The sequence below is a fragment of the Martes martes genome (assembly GCF_963455335.1).
Source record: "Martes martes genome assembly, chromosome: 9".
Lineage (NCBI taxonomy): Eukaryota > Metazoa > Chordata > Mammalia > Carnivora > Mustelidae > Martes > Martes martes.
In genome coordinates this window covers 110,215,533-110,235,125 of record NC_137896.1, presented here as the reverse complement: position 1 = coordinate 110,235,125, position 19,593 = coordinate 110,215,533, and the positions used below count along the sequence as shown (strand labels likewise).

Here is a 19,593-nt window from a genome sequence, read left to right as displayed (position 1 = left end):
CGGGAAGATGAGGCCTCTGTGGTTTGTTGCTTCCACATTTCCTCCTCTGCGGGAGTTTATTGTAGGGGAATGTTAGAGTAACATTTGGCCTCCGCTCCGCGTGGCGCCCACCACAGGACCCTCCTGCGCTGTGCTGAACGGCAGTGGGAGTGGCAAAGAGGACTCCTCTCCTGTGGCCTCTTCTAAACCCCTCTGGCTTTGTCTCCTTTACGGCGTCTCTAGTCATTCTCGTGAAGCACACTATTGCTTCTTCAACTGAGTTGTGCAGCCCTAACTTCAGTTATGAGGACATGCCCAGGAGTCTGGAGACACTAGCATCAGGCCTGTCGTTTCTTCTCCTGCCTTGCTTAGTCCTCTTTAGTAGGGAAAAAAGCGAGAGTTGTAGATGTGTACGTATACGCCTTCTCAAAAAAAAAGTCAAGAAAGCTTCTTCAGAGAGAAGGAGGCCCACCATGAGCTGGACCTGAAAGTCACGGGCTGGCAAGGAGAAGGGGATGTGGGGGAGGAGCCAGGAGCGTGGGTGTGCAGGCGTGTGATGTGCTCCAAAGCTGGGGTGGGCGCCAGGAGGAGTACTGGGAGGGCAGAGCCAGGCAGGATAGGACCGCTGAGCGAAGGGAAAGCAAACGGCAATAACAAGTGTGAGGTTTTAGAGTGAGAAGAGAGAAGGCTCATCCTGCTCCAGCCACCTCATTTTATGGACGAGAAACGTGCATCCCAGTGTGGCTTGCCAGTGGTGACAGGGTTCCTGGTAGACGATGGCATGGCCTAGTCGCTGTTGTGAATTTCTCCACGCCACGTGTTTCTCACTCCTGAGAGACTGTATTGGGGCAGGAAGGAGGTATTGTAAATGATTGAGAGCAAGTGCTACGAATCATCGTTCTTATTAACATGATAGATCTAGTTGTACTTGTCTTTTTCTACTGGGAGGTGCACATGAAGCCATGGCAGCTGGGAGCCTGCCCTTCCGGGAGCAAGTTGCTCAGAAAGCAGGTCCCGGGTTCCCTTGAGTGGTATCTCTTGAAGGGCTCGTGATGCAGCCGGATTCTGAGCCCTGCCCCAGACTCACAGACAGACTCTCCTGGAGGGTGGCTCCCTGGAATCAGCATTCTACACAGATTCATCGTCTTTCCCTCCACACACTAATTTTGGAAAAGTGCTTTAACTATTAGCTCTCAGTCTGAAATTTATACCTATAAAAACAATGCATGATTTAATCTCTAACTTACTAACCATAAATAAAATGTTTATTCCAGATTATTGTTTTGATGGATTTATCCTTTTTTTTTTTTTTCATTTCCCAGACAAATAAGACACCCCCACTAGAGGCATTCACAGGAGAGGCAGTAAGATTTTGATTTCGTAGGATGAGCGCGTTCCATCCCAAGAGTTCAGCACCCATGTGTACTATTGAAGGTCAGAGGAGAGAAAATTAATCCTGGTCGCCTTTTTTTTTTTTTTTTAAGGTTTCAAGTTTTTATTTGAATTCCAGTTAGTTAACATATAGTGTAATCCTGGTTGCTTTTTGATCAGAGAAGGCCTTGTAGGGTGGGTGGTCTTCAGGTTGCATGGGATTCACCAGGGACAGAAGAGCTGAGGCGGAGTGCACATCCGAGCCGTGGCACCAGGTTGGGTGGGGGTTGGTGGGGTGAGTGGGTTCGGTGACGGGCAGGTTGCCCTTGTCGCTCAGGTGCAGCTGATGGAGGAACCAGTAGAACACGGAAGCTCAAAAAGATGAGAGGCTGGACTTGCAAGCCCTCTAGGGGCTGTGGTGGGACTCTGGCCTGCCTGGGACTGTCTGTGTCGCCCAGGAAGCAGAGGACCGGAGGGGAAATCATCGCCGTATGTTGCCTTTCAGCCATCGCAACCAGCCAGCCCGGGCCTCCTAAGGAGGGGAGTGCCCTCTAGGGGCTTAGCTGGTTTCTGAGTGTCGTTCGTCACTGCTACTCAGGCGCTCAGATGCCCACTAAGCTGCATTCATTACCTCCTCAGAGAAAAAAGACAGCTTCAGCAACCCACCTGGCTGCAGCTGTGATTACATTATGCCAAAATTTATTAATGTGGTGCCTTGATTGATCATTATCTTAATACTGAGGATCACATTAGAAGCTTGACTTTTCCGGCAAATTGCACATACAGGTTGCTTCTTGTTTGAAGTTCAAAAGCCCGTAGCCCATGTATTGTATGATCCTATTTATACGAACTGTCCCGAAGAGGCTGGTCCACAGAGACCGAACAGAGATTCGTGGTTGCAGGGTCTGGGGGAGGGAATGGGCATACAGGGCTTCTTTTTGAGGTGATGAAGATGTTCTAAAATTAGGTAGTATGGTTACACAACCCTATGAATATAAAACCATTGAATTGCACTTTAAAGGGGTGAATTTTATGGTATGCTAATTATATCTCAATAACAGTGTTATTTTATTTACTTAAAAAAAAAAAAGCCTTCAGCACTTCTGCTCTAGGTGTCCACAAATAGCTCTGCCTCAGGTAGCCTTTTTGAGTTCATGGGACAGAAATCTCAGTGTTTTGCTTCTCACTTTCTCTTCTGTGTTTTTGTCTTGTTTAGTTACTGTTATCCCTCTTTTATTCATTTCCCGTTCTGCTGAATTTAACAGGTTACTTATTAGTGACTACGCATAGTAGATGCAAGGAGAGCTCGTGGTAAAATGCGCACTCAAGTCACCACAGAACACACTGAGAGGAAGCTTAAGGGAAGTGTGGGATCTGATGGCTGCAAGGCAAGCCGTCTTCTGAGGTTGGCCCCGGAGGACAGATGGCATCTGGACAGACGGCTGGATAAGGAGTGTTCAGGAGGGAGCAGGGGTGAGCAGTGCAAAGGCAGCAGGGTGAGGGCTTATGTGGAGACGAGGAGTGACCTGAGCAGAAGGAGAATGAAGAGAAAGACCACAGAGTAGAATGGGGGGAAAGGCCCGTGGACGTGACAGTGTTGAATGCTGGGCTGAGCAGCTGCACAGGTAAATGAGGAGCCCATGAAGACTTCTGATGTCGGACATACGGGAACTGGGCCGTGGGATGGGTGGGAAGGAGAGACCCAGGGGAGAGCAGGGGAATCGGTGGGGGACAGGGTGGATTTAGAAGTGAGGGTAAGTGTTAACATGGATGTCATGAGCATCTCTTTCTCGTGTGTCGCTCTGTTTCCTCTGCCAGTGATCCACACGTTTTCTTAATTTTCTCGCTTACTCTTTATCCAGGCAGGGGATAAAGGGTAGGAGGAAGACTGGGGAGAAGGGACAGAGAAAGAATAAAAATGAAGGGTAAAGTAGTAAGGACAAAAGAGCAGTTTGGATGCTTCAGTTGTTTTGTCACTCAGCATGTCCTCTTCACGATTCCCTGCAAGAGAATCTAGGCTCTTCTAGTGGAGAACACAGAGCAGGAAGCCTTATTTAATTTCAGGTCAGTTGTGAAGGCTGTGTGCCTCACTGTTCCCATCTGTAAAAGGGAAGAATACCTACCTCCAGTGTAGGTAAACCAGGGAATCTGCCATAATCTTATTACAGAATTTTTTACAACTACATTGGACTCACATAATTTGTAGACAAAACAAATTTTTGTGGCAGGTAAGAGTCCTCCTGAGTCCCCCCCGGTTTGTGAGACAGAGAGTGTAAACCCATCTGCCAAAACATAATCCATGTGAGTCGTACTATGTGGAACTACAGGAAATTGCTCTTTGACTATTTTTGACTTATAGGAAAATGACAGTTTTCCTAAAGTTCCAACCTAATAGGTAGTTGCTTGATTGACATCTGATGTGAGCCCGGGTTTTCACCTGTCCTGGTTTTCTAGTAAGTTCCTTCGTTAGCCAGGTGCTAATGGTCTTTAACCCCTGCTCATCTTTGGTTCAGGGGAAGCTGTGAGAAGTCAAAAGATAGCAAGAAGGGAGGAAGGCTTGCCAAGGGGCTAGTGCAGAAGGGGAAGGGAGCTGCGGGCAGACCAGCCAGCAAAAGCCCGGACACCTGAGTCCTCGGAACTTGAACATGCAGTCCTTCTGGGTTTAGAAGTGAAAATTCTGCATCAAGGGTTTTCCTTTGCTAAGTAGGTTACTAGGCAGTTGTGTGCAGTTTCAGACCTTCTGTAACATACCGCAGACAACCTTTGTGAATCTCTACAAATGCAAGAGAGAGATCTAAATGTTGGGAGGCAGGTCAGATGTAAAAGGAAAAGAAAGAAGCCATAGGGCAGACTCCGTTACAGGATTCCTGACAGCCTAGAAGAGAGCCTGGCACGTGAGTGCCCATACGTGTCCAGGAAAGGTTACTGGGCTGAAGGACAGCTGAAGAGGTATTTTTTGGTTCATTGTATCCTCTTTTGGTGTTTGAATTAGAATGATTCCCTGAAACAGGGAGGAAGGGGGATCCCAGAACATGTGGAATAAAAGACTAGTCAGCTCTTCTCGTAGGCTGCTTTCATTGTAATCACGGTCAGATATCAGGATCAGGGTGTGGCCTCTCAGTCCCCCAGCCCCGTTTATCTGTAGAGACAGAAGAGTTGAAGTTGCACAGAGGATCAAGAATAAATGTAAATAATATATCATTACTGTAACATCACAGGGACAGGATTATCTGCTCACAGCCGAAGTGACAAGGCACACACAGATGACACTATGGGGTAACCACTGCAGGAGCTGAAAGACGAGTTCATCTTTACCCAGACCTACAGGGTGAATGTCTTTTGGGAATACAGATCTGCCCACACAGAGCAGGCAAACATTTATCTTAGACCGTGGGAAGAAACACCGTTGCAGCAAAACCTTATCATCTAAACCCCTCTTCTCCCCCAGGTGCCCAGTATAACCATTGCCCCACTGGGAAGAAGGCTGAAAGGGCCCACCTTGAGAGGGGTTGTTGACACCTTTCCAGTTGCTTTCGTGGTCTTTGGTACAAATTCAAATTGAAATTTGTTTCCTTTTTAGTTCTGTGGTTATATAAATGTTACTAGACCTCTGAGTCTGATTATTGAGGTACTTGTGGACTACATGCGTATTTTAATTTGTTAAACATCCAGAGAACAATAGGACAACAAAATAATCACTTCAGTAGCGGGGGTGGGCAACACCACCAAAATTAATGAGGGTGTTACTAGTGTTACTTCCCTGCTGGGAGTGTTACTCTCCCGTGATCTTGACCCACACTGTACCCAAATACCCACATACTTCCTGCATGGATGTCCCCTTTTAGGATGCCTTCCTTTCACTCCTGTCAACCCGGGAACTCCCTTAGTCATCCTTTCCGCCTTCTGATCCCCACTTCCAGCTCACCCCAGGACTGGAGTCCAGCTGCTCCTTCCTTTTATTTCATTTATATCCTGTTGCCCTGAGCTTCTCATTCCTGCCTAGGTCCTTGTACCAGATCATCCCCAGGCAGTTGATGACATTTGGTTCTCCTGCAGATACCCACCACTCTAACTCTTCTCTCTTTAGGCTGTTTCCTAGCAGAGTTGCAGTTGAGGAAGGGTGAGAGCCGGCAGAGCGAGCTCACAGTTCAAGGAACACCTCATGCGTGCGCGTAGACATAAGTGGGTGTGTGGTAGCCTAGAAGATGCCCCAGATTAAGACTGTCAGCTTTCATGTCGCTGTCAGGAAGTCCACTTACCAAAGCTTATGCCGTTTCTAAAGACGACCTCAGTCTTCAGTCAGAGTCTGTTTCTTCTGTAATACAGAGTTATAAATTAATGTGGCTAGGGGCACCTGGGTGTCTCAGTGGGTTAAGCCTCTGCCTTCGGCTCAGGTCATGATCTCAGGGTCCTGGGATCGAGCCCCACGTCGGGCTCTCTGCTCAGCGGGGAGCCTACTTCCTCCTCTCTCTCTGTGATCTCTGTCAAATAAATAAATTTATTTTAAAAAATTAATTAATTAATTAATGTGGCTAAAGCTGAGGGCGCCCCTAGACACAATCACACTGACGAAAAGGGACTCAAAAGCTACTAATTTAATAGCTGGAAGAAGGGTCAGAAGAATCCCTGAAAAACACCAAAAGGTCGACAGCAAAGCTGCAACACAGAGTCATTTACACAGAATGCCCCTTCAGCCTGAGCCCGTGTGAGCTTAACTGATTTGTGGGTAACCCCATAATGTACGCCCATAAACTCGGCCCCACACCATCAAGGAAATGCAGGTTATGCTGGTCTGGTCAAGTAAGAAACGACATAATACATTTTAGAAATATTTCTGTCAAAATGGTTAAAATTAAAAATACGGGTGTATATTAAGGAGATGAGCCTCAGTTATTGGGAATGCAAATTACGTCAGCATCCATTCCCCATTCCCCTGTGACCCCAGATAGAAAGGACACTGCCCTACAGACAAGCTCGTGCCACAGCCCCCGCCCCCTTGTGGGCTTCCGACTTCTGTGTTGTTGTTTATTCATGGGGTTTTCCTTCCCTTTTCTTTGGTTTCAGATGCGAGTGTCTCTCTGGCTTATGTGGTTTCCCCGTGTGTGAGGTGGGATCCACTCCTCGCATAGTCTCTCGTGGAGATGGAACACCTGGAAAGTGCTGTGATGTCTTTGAATGTGTTAATGGTACGTGGGGTTTCTCTTGTTCTCAGAGAGTGTACATTCGTGCAGGAGGATGGGAGGGGTCTGTCTGGCCACTTCTGCCTTTTGTGAGGCAGGGCATCTACTCAGGGGCTCAGAGCAACTCCCTCAAGAAAGTAGGTCTGCTTGAGATCCCACAGTGCAGCAAAGGCAGTGAGGAAAGGGGATCCTCGTTCCATCAGAAAGAGGATTTCGGAGGTGGAGGCAGATTCATGTAGCTGTCACATTCCGCTGTGTTTCAGTAGTGCAGAAATGTTAGGATTTCAAGGAGAGGCTCATGGAGCCTGTGATCATCCTGCCACTGCTGTCAGGAGCCAGTCTGTGGAACTAACGCCACATGGAAGCCACACAACTTGAGACAGGAGAGGTGTTGCTCGCCCAGCAGAGTGTTTTCCTACTAAGCATGTCTTTGACCGTGCTGGGTCATTCGTATTGGCCTGCTTTTGGCTTGAGCCTTGTGGCCCGGAAAAAGCCTTCTTCAGTCACAAGATTCCTTCAAATAGAATCCATGCCTGCCTCACCCTTTCACCTGTTGCAAGAGGGCTTGGTGTTTGGTGACATGGGGCTGATTGAATTTAGATGCTAGAAGGGAGAAGAACCTAAGACCTGTCCCTCCCTCAGAATTTTTAGAAGGAAAACAAAGAATAAAAGCCAAGCAAGTGAAATGTCAATAATTCTAGCACTGTTTAGTCAATACCTAGACAGAAGGAAAATGAAGACGCATTTGGACAAGTCCAGCAAAATCACACATGCAGAAACCTCTAAGACACCAGAGTTCAGAAGAATTTCTGCCCTCTCTCAAGCCTGCCCTTTTCCCCAAGAAAATTAAAATTGAGTCCTGTTTGATTGCATCCTATAGTTTTGAGTCCAGCGGCCACCTGTCGTTCTGTTCGTTTTGCTTTGAGGAAACACTTGTGGTATGGCTTCATGGTTGAGAGAACATAGACTGGAACCGAATGACCTCGCTTTGAGAATTGGTTCTTCTACTTACTGGCTGTGTAACTTCGGGTGCCTCTTGGTCTCCCTGGGCCTCAGTCTCCACATCTGTCAAATGGAGTGAAGAACCATCACTTAAGTGAGGTTTTCTCTGTGAAGCACTCGTAGTGGAGCCTCAAGAGCAAATGGTTTTATTTTGGGGACCCACCTCCTGTTCACATCCAGACACTGTTCTGGATGTTCCCAGAGGCTAGAGAAGGTGAGAGGAGCTTCCTGACTCAGACCTCGCGAATCCAAGGCACAAGTGCAGAAAAAGTCTGTTCTCAATGTTTCTTGTCACCTGTAGTCGTGTGTGGTAAACACCAGCTAATGGCCCAGCTTTCTGTCTGGTACCACTGCATACGTGTATTTGTCGGTGACGTTTTGTGAGTATTTAACTCCTGCCGTTGGAGACAGATAGTCCCTGCTTCCCCTGGACTCCCAGCCTCTCAGAGGTGCTTCCTTCCAGGACCCCTTACTCTGCATGTGCTCTCATGTCTGTGTCTCGTTCTCCCACCTGAACCGCCAGAGGCAGAGAGTCTGTCCCTGTTCTGTGGGCAGGAGCATGTTGTCTGCCTCACCGAGAGCACCAGGGCTTCTCTGGGGAGTGAGTGAGCAGATTCATGTCATCTTAGTTCCCGCTAGAGGGGGCTGTTAAATTCCAGCCCACAGAGGGGCTACTTTGTGGGACTTCTCCATCTTTTACTGCCCTTCCTGAAACATTAATCTTGAAAGTCACTTGTCCCCTGGAAATAGCACCGCTAGTGATACGATTAGCTGTTGTGTCCTCTGGGTGAGGAAGAGGCGTGCCTTTCTTCTCTCCTTGCATCTCGATTATAGAAATTTGTGCTCATGCCTTTTTTATCAGGACATTCACTTCACATCTCCCCCCAGTGCGGTGTGATTCAGACAGCTGAGCACTGCCCCACACCTCAGGGGCCGTGGGGGGATCTCTGGGGCCTGCTCCCGCGTGTGGCCTCACTTTTCATAGAGCTCTGAGTCCGGGAATGGGACTTGCCGTCTGCCACGAGCAAGTGCAGAGATGACAGAGCATCCTCGCGCTGTTTCTGGGGGTGCCTCTTTCTTGCCACCACAAACGCGGGTCATCTTTGCTTTATTTGTTGTCCTGTTAGAGCGTCTCTATTACTCTCTTAGTCACTGAGTTGTAGATGAGACTAGAAACTGTAACGCTGCGAAGATTCATAGTCAAGGAACAGCAATGATGTTTAAAGACGTTGTACCAGCAGGTCTGTGTTTTACTACTTTTGAGGTATACATACACACACACATGCACACACACATATCTGTATGTATGTGTGCATGCACACATGTGTGTGGGCGTGCATATTTGCCCCCCTCCCCAGTGCCCTGGGAAAATCTCACCTGTCATAAGGTCATCATTAGAGGATATTACATATCAAAACTCATTGTTGTCATCACTTAGAAAGGAAGGGGTCTATATATTTATATTTATAAAACTTTCCTTATCCACAAGAGATTTTAGGTAACTTTATAACAAAAACAACATAATGCTGAAATATTAATGAGAAAGCAGGGATTCCTAGACTGTACATAAAAGTTGAAAGTGAAAACCAAAAAGAAAGTGCCCGCAGGTACGTAGGCCGTGTCTGTCTGTGTTATTGCCAGGGCTGAACATTAGCCAGGCCCCCCAACCTCCTGGCCATCAAAGTGAGAAAAGGAGATAGAGTCAGATACACAGTTCTTATTTTTAGAGGAAAGAAACCTGTTTGAGGGGGCAGCTCTCTTCTCCCCTGGAAATTTGAAAAGCTCTAGATGATGCAGTGGGCCTGTCCTGAGTTACTTTCATACCACCGACGCAGACATAGGTTTCCTCTGTCACCGGAAAGCAGAAACAAAATATTAAAATGCAACTCCATGAAAGTAGTTCTCAGAAATCCATGGGACACCCAGCTGGAGCCTAGATGACGAGAGCAGGGTCTCTATGACTTTGAGAGCTCCCCCAAATGTAGGAATAGCTCCAGAGACCCCCACTCAGGAGACAGTGGGGTGGATGTTAACATAAGTAACCCCACGTGTAGAAATGAAGACTGCATGTCAGCACTCGGTTCCTGAGCTGCCCCTGAGGTGATCCGTGTGTGTGTGTGTGTGTGTGTGTGTGTGTGTGTGTGTGTGTGTTAAAACAAGCATTAAAGTGAAAACACAAAATGAAAAATGTTCACAGAGAATTTGAGAACTCCTGTATTTTGAAAACATTAGCCTGGATGAATAGATAGACTAGTCTCCCTAAATACTATTTTTGGTTTGCTTTGGTTTGCTTTGGCGGTGGGACTGGAGAGTTGCAGACCAGGTAGAGGCAGTTTGTGACTGCGTTCTCTGATGAGAGCTAAAAGGAGGATCTATGAGGTGTTGGTTGAAGGACAGGCCTGTTTAGAAACCCGAGGAACGGGTGTATGTTTGAGCTCCTTTTACGGAAGCTTAGACGTCATCAAGGTCACCAGCTAGAGTTGTGACCTCCACGGCGGGGTTGGAGCGGTCTGGAGTCCCCTTCAGGACTGTGTCTGGACTCGGGCCCACTAACGAAAGTGTCATCATCTGTCAGCTGGAAGAGAGTGATGGCCTCTACTTTTAGATGGGTGCTTGCTCTCCATTTGGCTGTCATACACCCTGTTGTCTTACACGAGCCCACCCCCTCATTCCTGGAGGACTTCGGATCTGAAATCTCAGGCCTGCAGTGTGGAAGTGATCATTTGGTTGCTTCAGATATGTGATCAGTTGTGTATGTGTATGTACAAACATGTGAACTGTTTTCTGAAAAAGCAGAACATCTCAGTCCAAGTGTCATAGCCAATAACTGACTTTTCCAGCATCAGACACTAACATGTGAAATTCACCAGTCACAGGAGAGCCATACCCAAGGCTGGCTTAATCTTTGTGTAAAATTTTGGCCTTGAAAACTCAGACCTGCAGTCTTTTAATGCAGAAATTAGTGCAAAAACATCTACTGAGAATCCTTTGTATAGTAATAATGCTCAGTAGTGTTTCTGAGATAAAATATTTACTTCTACAGTAATGAAGAGAATACTGCACTTTGAAAGAAATATTCCTCACATGCACTAATTGAGCACCATTGTGTTCCTGGGGCCTTATCAAGCTGATCTTATTTAAGAGTGATACCACCTTTTGCCTTTCCCTTATCCTGAAGTAGATCTGTTGGGGGCATTCTAGTGCATACACTTCCTCTCCCCCGCCCAGGGACGAGGGCTTTTCCTCTTCAGTTATTTAGAACTGCACGCACCCTGTCTTTGTGACCCGTCTGTTTGCTCTTGACATATGGAGATCTTCTTAGATGTCTACCATACAGTTACCTCTCATTTGGCTTATGTTGTCTACCCACTGGGCTTCCTACACAGCTCACCCACATTTAAATGAGACCAGAGGCAAGATACTGGCCTTTTTACTGAGAGATTGAAGAGAAAAAGCAACAGAAGTCTATCTGTTTGGATTTTTCTTCTAGTTTCACATTTGATTTAAAGTTCTATGTTTTAGTCTTTTCCTTCATCAAAATAATATACCTGTCACATCTGCCAACCAGTGTAATTTGGCAGGCAGTGAAACCATCTATACTGTAAGGTTGTTTTTCGGGAATTCTGGAATATATTAAAGACGGAAGAGAAGATTCCAGAACTTAGAAATATAAAATTCAGTTGGACAGACGTAAAACATACACAAAAATGACTAAAAAGACACTTTTATTGAGAAGTACAAATTACATAGTAAATTATTTCTTTGTAATATTTTTCATTTCCGCAGCCACTTAAGTTGTCCTCTTAGAGAGGCGGTGGTCATCTCCCCACTGTTCTGTGATTCCTCTATCCCCTGCAGGCGGGGAAGTCATTGGTCATTGCTCCTCAAAGACCCCTGCTGGCCTTCTTATCAGGTATTTTCTCAAGAGCCTCTGTAAATTTCTCTCCGCATCAAATGGATTTCATTATGTCATGTGGGTATTATTATTATTATCATCATCATCCTAAAGAACCGATTGTTTTCCAGACTGGGTTTTTGGGGACTCCTCATGTCTCTACCTTCCAGCCCCTTCTCTCTGTGTATTAGCTGGTGAGACCTAACTGCCAAGTCCTCATCCAGCCCCGTCCCCTCCCGCTTAAGATCCTGCACCCCCCCCCCCATAAAGACGGTTCATCTGGAGCAGCGATATTCTTAACCAGACTCTTCCCTCCTCACCTCTTCTCATCTTGTGCGGAGATTTGTAGCTTCACACAGATGGTAGATGTGGCTGGTTAATGCAGCCAAATAATTAATATTGATGGGGTTCTACATTTTTCTCTCACTTTGAACGGGTGCTCAGCCTTTCGTTAGGGTGGACGGCTTTACCTCTCTGCAGAGCCTGCAAGTTTGATTTGTAAGGGCACCACCGTCTTCTGTACTTGGAAACTTGTGCTCTGACTGCCCGGTTCCTTCCAGTCCCAGCTCAGATTAATGTGTTGGCCAAAAGCATATGGAGGAATCCTGAGCTGTAATAAGATGATACTTAACCCAATCTTAATTTTCCGAGAAAAGGAATACCGTATACCGCCGCAGCAGGGAGGAGGTTCGGACGTGCACGTTTGCCGCCTGTGTAAACGGGTGCAGGGCCACCTCCAGCCGGTTATGTGACTGTAGGCAAGTCACCCAGCCGCTTCTAAGGCTCATTTCCTAATCAAAGAAATGGATGGTAACACTTCCTCTGTCTTCTCCACTGGACTGTTATAAAATCAAATGAGAAAGTCATTGTTCTTAAATACAAATCAAGTGCAAATATACTCAAATTAAAAGGCAGTGAAGTCTCTCTATAAATTGTGAACATGCAGGGTGACATATTAAATGATTTTGGGGTAGAGAAACCCGTGAGAAATGCATGTATCATAATCCAGTTTTTCCCACCTTATTAAATAGGGTACGTCAGCGCAGGAGACCTTTCTTCAACTAGGGAGTTTTTTTATGTTGCCAGCTTCATTGAGGCACATATCGTGCAATTCGCTAAGTTGTACAATTCAGCAGTTTTTAGTATATTCACAGGGTTGTGTAATCATCACCGTCAATTTTAGAACGCTCATGAATCCCCGTAAAAGTTCCCATCTCATCCAACTCGTTAGTTCCCAACTCACTCCCCATTTGCCCCCAAAACCCCCAATATTAAGCAACAGCTAATCTAGTTTTTAAATCTCTGTAGATGTGCCTATGATGGGCATTTCGTGTAATTAGAATCATATAATATGTTTGGATTTTTGTTTGGCTTCCTTTAATTAGCATAATGTTTTCAAGGTTCATTAATGTAGCATATATCAGAACTTCATCCCTGTTTACGGCCAAGAAGTATTGTATGGTGTGGTATTGTGGTATGGATATACCATATTTGTCTGTCCTTCACATCAGTTTGTAGACATTTAGGTTGTTTCCAAGAAGAGGAATGGTGTTTTGTTAAAGTCTAAGTACTATTAAAATTATAGATTATTAAGCTAGATAGAGGGAAAAAAAGAATTTAGGAAAGAACACTGGGAAAACACAAAAATACCATCTCTAAAAAGACCTAAATAATTTTTTTGAGGCAGAACAAAACCTAATGTGGAGGCAAGATCATTTTTTTAAGGCAGAGAATTCTTTAACAAAACAAATGTAATCTCTTTAAAGCACATATCAGATACATGAGTTTCATGGTTGGAGGGTTACCTTTCTTTGGAGGAGGGGTGAGGCAGTATAGGTTTTGTTAAGGAGAATTGCAATTCCTTGGGGGCAAAGAGGAGAGCTATGTGACTTTTTAAATTTTACTTTATTTTGCATTGCCTGATTGCTTCTGTTTTTAAAAAAAAATTATATTGAGTTTAGTACGTTTCTATCAAATTTTAACTTTCTGCTGTCATAATTTTCTTGAGGTTGTTGGGAAAACAAAAGGACACCACTCAGAAATGACTTTGAATGTGCCTTGTTTGCTTTAACTCCTTTCAGAAACAAAGCCAGCCTGTGTATTCAACAACGTGGAATATAACGATGGGGATATGTTTCGAATGGACAGTTGTCGGTTCTGCCGATGCCAAGGGGGTGTTTCCATCTGCTTCACGGCCCAGTGTGGAGAGCTGAACTGTGAGAGGTACTATGTGCCTGAAGGAGAGTGCTGCCCCGTGTGTGAAGGTAGGAAAAGGCGCTGATTAAAGATTAATAAGCATAGACGTGGCTCAGGGTTTTAGTATCAAAATCCATCCAAAGCAGTCTCATCCAAAAATAGTGGAGTATTGAAGAAGTTCCCTTTTTATGACATTCGTAGTCCATCTTTTAGGACTTTGATAATGCCAGGAAGGCTGTGTGAAAATCTCTCCCCAAGGGAAGTTAAGCCCTGGGTGTAGAAATGAGCCACCTGTTTACACTGACCAACGTGAGATTTCCCACAACTGCTGTCCATTACTCCCCTCTGGTTCTAGCAGGTCCTCACTCAGTTCTGGGGGAAGTTCTCTTCACCCTGACATCAGAGTTCCCCCTGCTTTCCTCAAGTTGCTTGGCTAGAGCAAGCCAGCCCTAATCACTGACCGTCTCAGCCAGGCAGCTCAGAGAGGGGCTTGTCCTGCCTCCTTTCCACACCCATACCTCTCCAGGGAGGATCAGGACTCCACTGCCCTCCACTCTTTTTGAAAACATGTGTTGGCGAGAGTGGGCTGTGTGGCACGGTGGTGACACCAACTTAAGGCCTAGCCATGTGTCAGGTGTGTGGTCCTGGGTTGAAGGTTCTCAGGGGCCTGCTTTTTCTACATCCCCTCACTCCTCTAGGAACTAATAGTTTCACATTCCTCCAATAGGCTTTATCTTCCTATCTCTGATATTTGTAAATAATAAACATTTCAGAATAATAATTCTGGATGTCCATTCACTACAACCCACCCATTTTAAGGCTTAAGAAGTGGAAGTTCAGAAAAGTAGAACATTTGTTTGAGTTGATAGTGAAACCAGGAATGATACCCCCACACCTGACTGTCTCTGCTATGACCACATCACACTGGTTCCCCAGAAAGGAGGGTCATGTGAGCCTTCTTGTCTTGACTGACTAGGTCACAGACCTTCCATCTGGAATCAGACACGTCAGTCTCATGTCTGACATTCACCCTGTCTTTATCTGCGCACAGAGAACAGGAAGAAAAAATGTCATGCCACGTTCCGTACCTTTTCCTGTTTTCCTAAAATCCTGTTCAGTGTCCAAGCTTTATTTACTACATAATATTCAAGATGTGAAAAGGTTTAAAATACACAAACTACATTCCTAACACTGAACAATTATTCATAATAGGGAAATTCTTATCTATGTTAGCAATTATTTTGGTCAATATGGGAGAAAGGTGGTTTAATTTTTAGGTGTCGTTGGGGATTAATTTTTTAAAAATCACATCAAACTTCTAACCTTCCCAAAAGATGTGTTCCCTAGCTGGCCCCAGTTGGTAATAGTCGCTGAAACTATGTAGCGGTTGGTGGTGTAAAAACATAGATAGGAACCCCTGTGTAATAATCATAATGAGTTGTCTGGGCATAGATCCGGTTAGGTCTCACTTCCTGGAATTCAGATCCAGGCTCCGAGTAGAAATGAAGTATGCGGTGTAAATATTTTTTATAAAGAAATTTATAAAGTCTTATCTAGCTCAGGTCTTTGGCTGCTTCCATTTCTGGCAGCCCAGCTTTCTAAAGCCGGGACTGCATTATTTTAACTTTTGGCATTCTAACTTTCTTATAATGCCGTTCCTTCTTTAGACCGGAGAGGACCAAACTCATAACTGCCTGGACTTCCCTCCCAGCTCAGCAGCCCTGACTTTTTGAAGCCAGATTTTATGTGTTTCTGAAAAAGAAAATTAAGTGGTTTATCTGGTGGCTCTCATTAACATGGTAGTTGGGGTGGTGAGCGCTGTGAATTGTGCAAGCCTGATGATTCACAGACCTGTACCCCTGAAGCAAATAATACATTATATGTTGATTTAAAAAATAAATACGTAATAGTACCTTAAAAAAAATAATGGTGATTGGGGATTTTGTATGCAGTATTTATGTCCTGGTCAGTAATGTCAGAAAACATGGTTTGTTGTTTACAGTAGCCTTGGCTACTCTTGATCCCCAGCCTGGGCTGCTGTTTGGCCACCCAGCTCACGGGGAGAAAAATGGCCTGGGTTCCCAGCCTTCCCTCCAGAGCACAAGCCATGACCCACGGAATGTCTAAAGCAGCCTTGTCCTGAACAAGGCCACAGCAAGTGCTTGCTGTACTCACCAGTGTCCACGTGCTGTCCACGTGGATCTCCAGGCACCCTGAGACAGAGTTCAGTTATCCACAGTAGCCCTCTGAGTTGGATGGGGGCATTATTTTTCTACCTTACAGGTGGTGAAATTGAAGTATAATAAACATTAAAATTGACAACTCAGAAGACCTTGTCAAAAGCCTAAAATGGACCTGCATTTTGTAATTACCAGCCCATAGCTCTGTCCACAGAGTTTTGTGACTTTATGAAGTGGTAACACCTGCACATTGGTTTTTATGCTACAGATCCCCTGCCCCGTCTGCAGTGTCAGGAGGGGTGGACACGAAGTCAGGATGACAGCTGCTTTTGCATGTCCCCCTGGAGACACTATGCAACCCAAGCTTCTGCCAATGACAGCAGGCAGAGATAAAATGTAGATTAAATTAGAATTAGAATGCCCTCCATCTTACCTGAAACTCACTTTTTTCATCTAGATCCCGTGTATCCTTTTAATAACCCTGCTGGCTGCTATGCCAATGGGCAGATCCGCGCCCACGGGGACCGGTGGCGGGAAGACGACTGCACGTTCTGCCAGTGCATCAATGGAGAGCCGCACTGCGTGGCAACGGCCTGCGGACAGAGCTGCATGAACCCAGTCAAAGTGCCTGGCGAGTGCTGCCCTGTGTGCGAAGGTAAGCCTTGTTGCTTCTAATGAGTCCCTGGCGAATGTCTCGTGTTGGATAAGCTTCTACCAGTGTATGCTTGTTTGTTTTTTATTTCCTCAGGCATGATGTCTGCTTCATGCTGTTACCAGTTGCAGATGAATTTATTATACGGCCAAAACTAATCGTTCGGGGCAAATGTTGCAAATTTGCAATGAGAACCGTGTGGTCTTAATTTTTACTGCCGCCAACATGCTTGTCTCAAGACTTGATGATATAAGAATATATACATTTCAGTTCCATTCGCTTCAAGCCTAATTAGCATCCAAAGGTCAACATGGTGAAATAGAATGGGAAATAAGACCCATGACGCAAGCGTGGCGTGTTTGACTTTTCGTGTTTCCATGAGCCCAGGAGTCCTGATGGCTGGAGGAAAAAGTCTGCAACCATCAAAGGCAGTTTGCTCTCCCAACTGCCTTCACTCAGCAGCCCTTCTTCTGCTATCCTGAGGCTTTTCCTTAAATCTTGGTTGCCTACCTTCACTACCCCTCTTCCTGTGTAGTGCAGAGGAGCCCCAGGCTTCCTAGGTTAGCCTTTCGCCAGTCCTACTCCGACCCAATTGCCCTATCCTGGGAAGTGTCTTTGCACACTTAAGTCAACCTTAATCCTCTGTGCCTGTTAGTACAGACAAGAGAGTAAATATTTATACTTAAAGATCCAGTAGAGAGTATCTGTCATTAAGAAGCACATTTGCATAGTAGGATGAACTACAGTGGATCATGTTGAAGATGGATCCTTCTAGAATTTTTTAAAACAGCTCTTAAGGAACTGACAGAGCTTTTCGGAAATTCAGTTGGCTGGGGGCGCCTGGGTGGCATGGCTGATTGAGCTGCCAACCCTGCGTCCGACTCTTGGTTTCTCCTCAGGTCATGATCTCAAGGTCCTGGGATCAAGCCCCGTGCTACACTCAGTGCAGAATCTGCTTAAGACTCTTCCTCCCTCTCGCTCTGCCCCTCCCCCCTGCTCTCTCTCTCTCAAACAAATAAATAAAATCTTTAAAAAAAAAAAAAAAAGAAGGAAATTCAGTTGACTAAATCCTATATCAGGAAGTCTTTTGCTTCTACCTTAATTGTAAGAAACTCGGGCTTCAGAGTTTGCCTGACTAGCTTCATTAACCCCTGAGGGCTTAGAATTCTAAAGAACTTAAAAATCATATAAAAATTTAAGCTGGAGGACTCTAGGTCTACTGACATCACCAGTTCCCTCACCGTTCCTCTGCTCAGAGTGCAGCTGCCACACTCCAAAAGTTTATAGCTTCCAGATGACCAATTTTGTGGAAATCACCCACCCCTCACACAGACACTCCTCCCATCCCCTAAAGGCAGTGCTTCAATGCCAGAAAAAGGAGTGGATGGAAACACGGATGATGGTATAGGGTCGGCTTTATGAGAAAGGGTGCCTTGCTGAAACAGAGATGGAAATATCTTTCCCTGAGGATTGGGGACAGTCTGCTGTCAACTTGAAATACTTACACGTTCATATACGTGTGGGATAAACTTTAATAGAAAGTTAAAGCTTAAGTGTATTAGCCAGCAAACACTAATCCTTTAACTTCATGAGGCTTGAATTATAAATTGAAAATAAGACTAAAAAGCTTTTTTTATTAAAAAAATAATAAGACCGGGCGCCTGGGTGGCTCAGTGGGTTAAGCTGCTGCCTTCGGCTCAGGTCATGATCTCGGGGTCCTGGGATCGAGTCCCGCGTCGGGCTCTCTGCTCGGCGGGGAGCCTGCTTCCCTCTCTCTCTGCCTGCCTCTCTGTCTCCTTGTGGTCTCTGTCTGTCAAATAAATAAATAAAATATTAAAATAATAATAATAATAATAATAATAAGACCTTCCCTTTGAAAGTAAATGAAGGGAAGGCAAGCCATTTTGCAGGCATTCACGTACCCATCACTGCGGTGATAGAGCAGGGAGACTGTCCGTGACGAGCAGTGTCTGTGTGTGTGACACAGACTGATGGATTCGGGTGTCATGGAGATGTTTACATAGGGAGTGAAGGTTAGTGTGATTCGTTAGAGTTCGGTCTTAAAGCATCTACGTGGAGTTAAATCTAATCTCCCACTGTCTGAGAAAGGAGTGAGTGATAAACTTCAAAAAAGTTTATGAAGAACTTCTGGTTGTCCAAATACAGCACTGGACACAAAGAAATAAGTGACCACTCCTTGTTTTAAAGTCAGAGAAAATATTTTAGGGTGTTTTAAATTAAATGAGAAAAGACATGCCCGTATTTCTGTACTGTGGGGTTAAGTGCTTTGTATTTGTACCTGATGTCATTGAATCCTCTCAATAACACTGTGCTGAAGCCTTCATCATCCCATTTAAAGATGAAGAAATTAAGGTTGAAAGAGATGAGGGTAATTTCCTCCCAGGTCAGTGGCCGTTAAGTAGCCATGATGGGATACACGGACGTCTTGTCAGATTCAACTACGTTCTGTTTCTCACACTCCCAGATGTCGTCTGTTTGCTCCTATCCCTATTTCCAGTTTCCTTATTCATCTCTCTTCATTTTTGGCTCTTGGTCCTATGTTGGGGGAGGAGACAGGAGTGGGGTGGCCGTTTGCGAAGTTCAGGGGACCGATGCTTTCGGAGAGACCCATCACGGAGTTCCTTCCCGAGCTTCAGTGTTGGGACAGTCTCCTCGCCAGATCTCAGCATCTTGATTTCAAGCTGTAAGCTTCTGCTGGTCTCTTTTCCCCTTCCTCATCTAGCCTTTGGCACAGTCCATTTTCTAGTCCTCAGAGAACTAGATTATCTTGAATTTCTTGTTTTTGCTCGTAAGTAGTGAGTTTCATATAAGATTGTTCTTGCTCTTGTTTTAAGATGTAATAGGAAGACAGAAAAATCCTTTTGGTATGGGATTAAAAAAATAGTGCCCAGCTTAAGAGTGAATCCTAAAAGGTTACTTATTAATAATTATAATAAACTTATAAAATAATACAGGGTGAATGAATTTTATTGCTTAGTTTAGGGGACCCAATAAAGTCTCTGGAACTATTCGAAAATACTTTCTCAGCAGCATATTTAAGTAGAATTTCAGGTGATCTCAGAGTAGATTAGATGAAATAAAAAAGGCAAGTTGTTAATGTGTAATACATGATCAGCC

At 45.1% G+C, this 19,593-nt stretch overlaps 1 protein-coding gene across 2 annotated transcripts in view; it reads left to right on the top strand.

Moving 5' to 3' along the window:
• CRIM1 (cysteine rich transmembrane BMP regulator 1) overlaps positions 1-19,593 on the top strand; it is a 188,105-nt gene that overhangs the window by 101,263 nt on the left and 67,249 nt on the right. For both annotated transcript variants that reach the window (XM_080814865.1, XM_080814864.1), the window contains exons 5-7: positions 6,415-6,536; positions 13,509-13,691; positions 16,261-16,458. In XM_080814865.1, the coding sequence (XP_080670991.1) occupies positions 6,415-6,536; positions 13,509-13,691; positions 16,261-16,458 (503 nt within the window). The remainder of the gene's footprint in view (positions 1-6,414; positions 6,537-13,508; positions 13,692-16,260; positions 16,459-19,593) is intronic.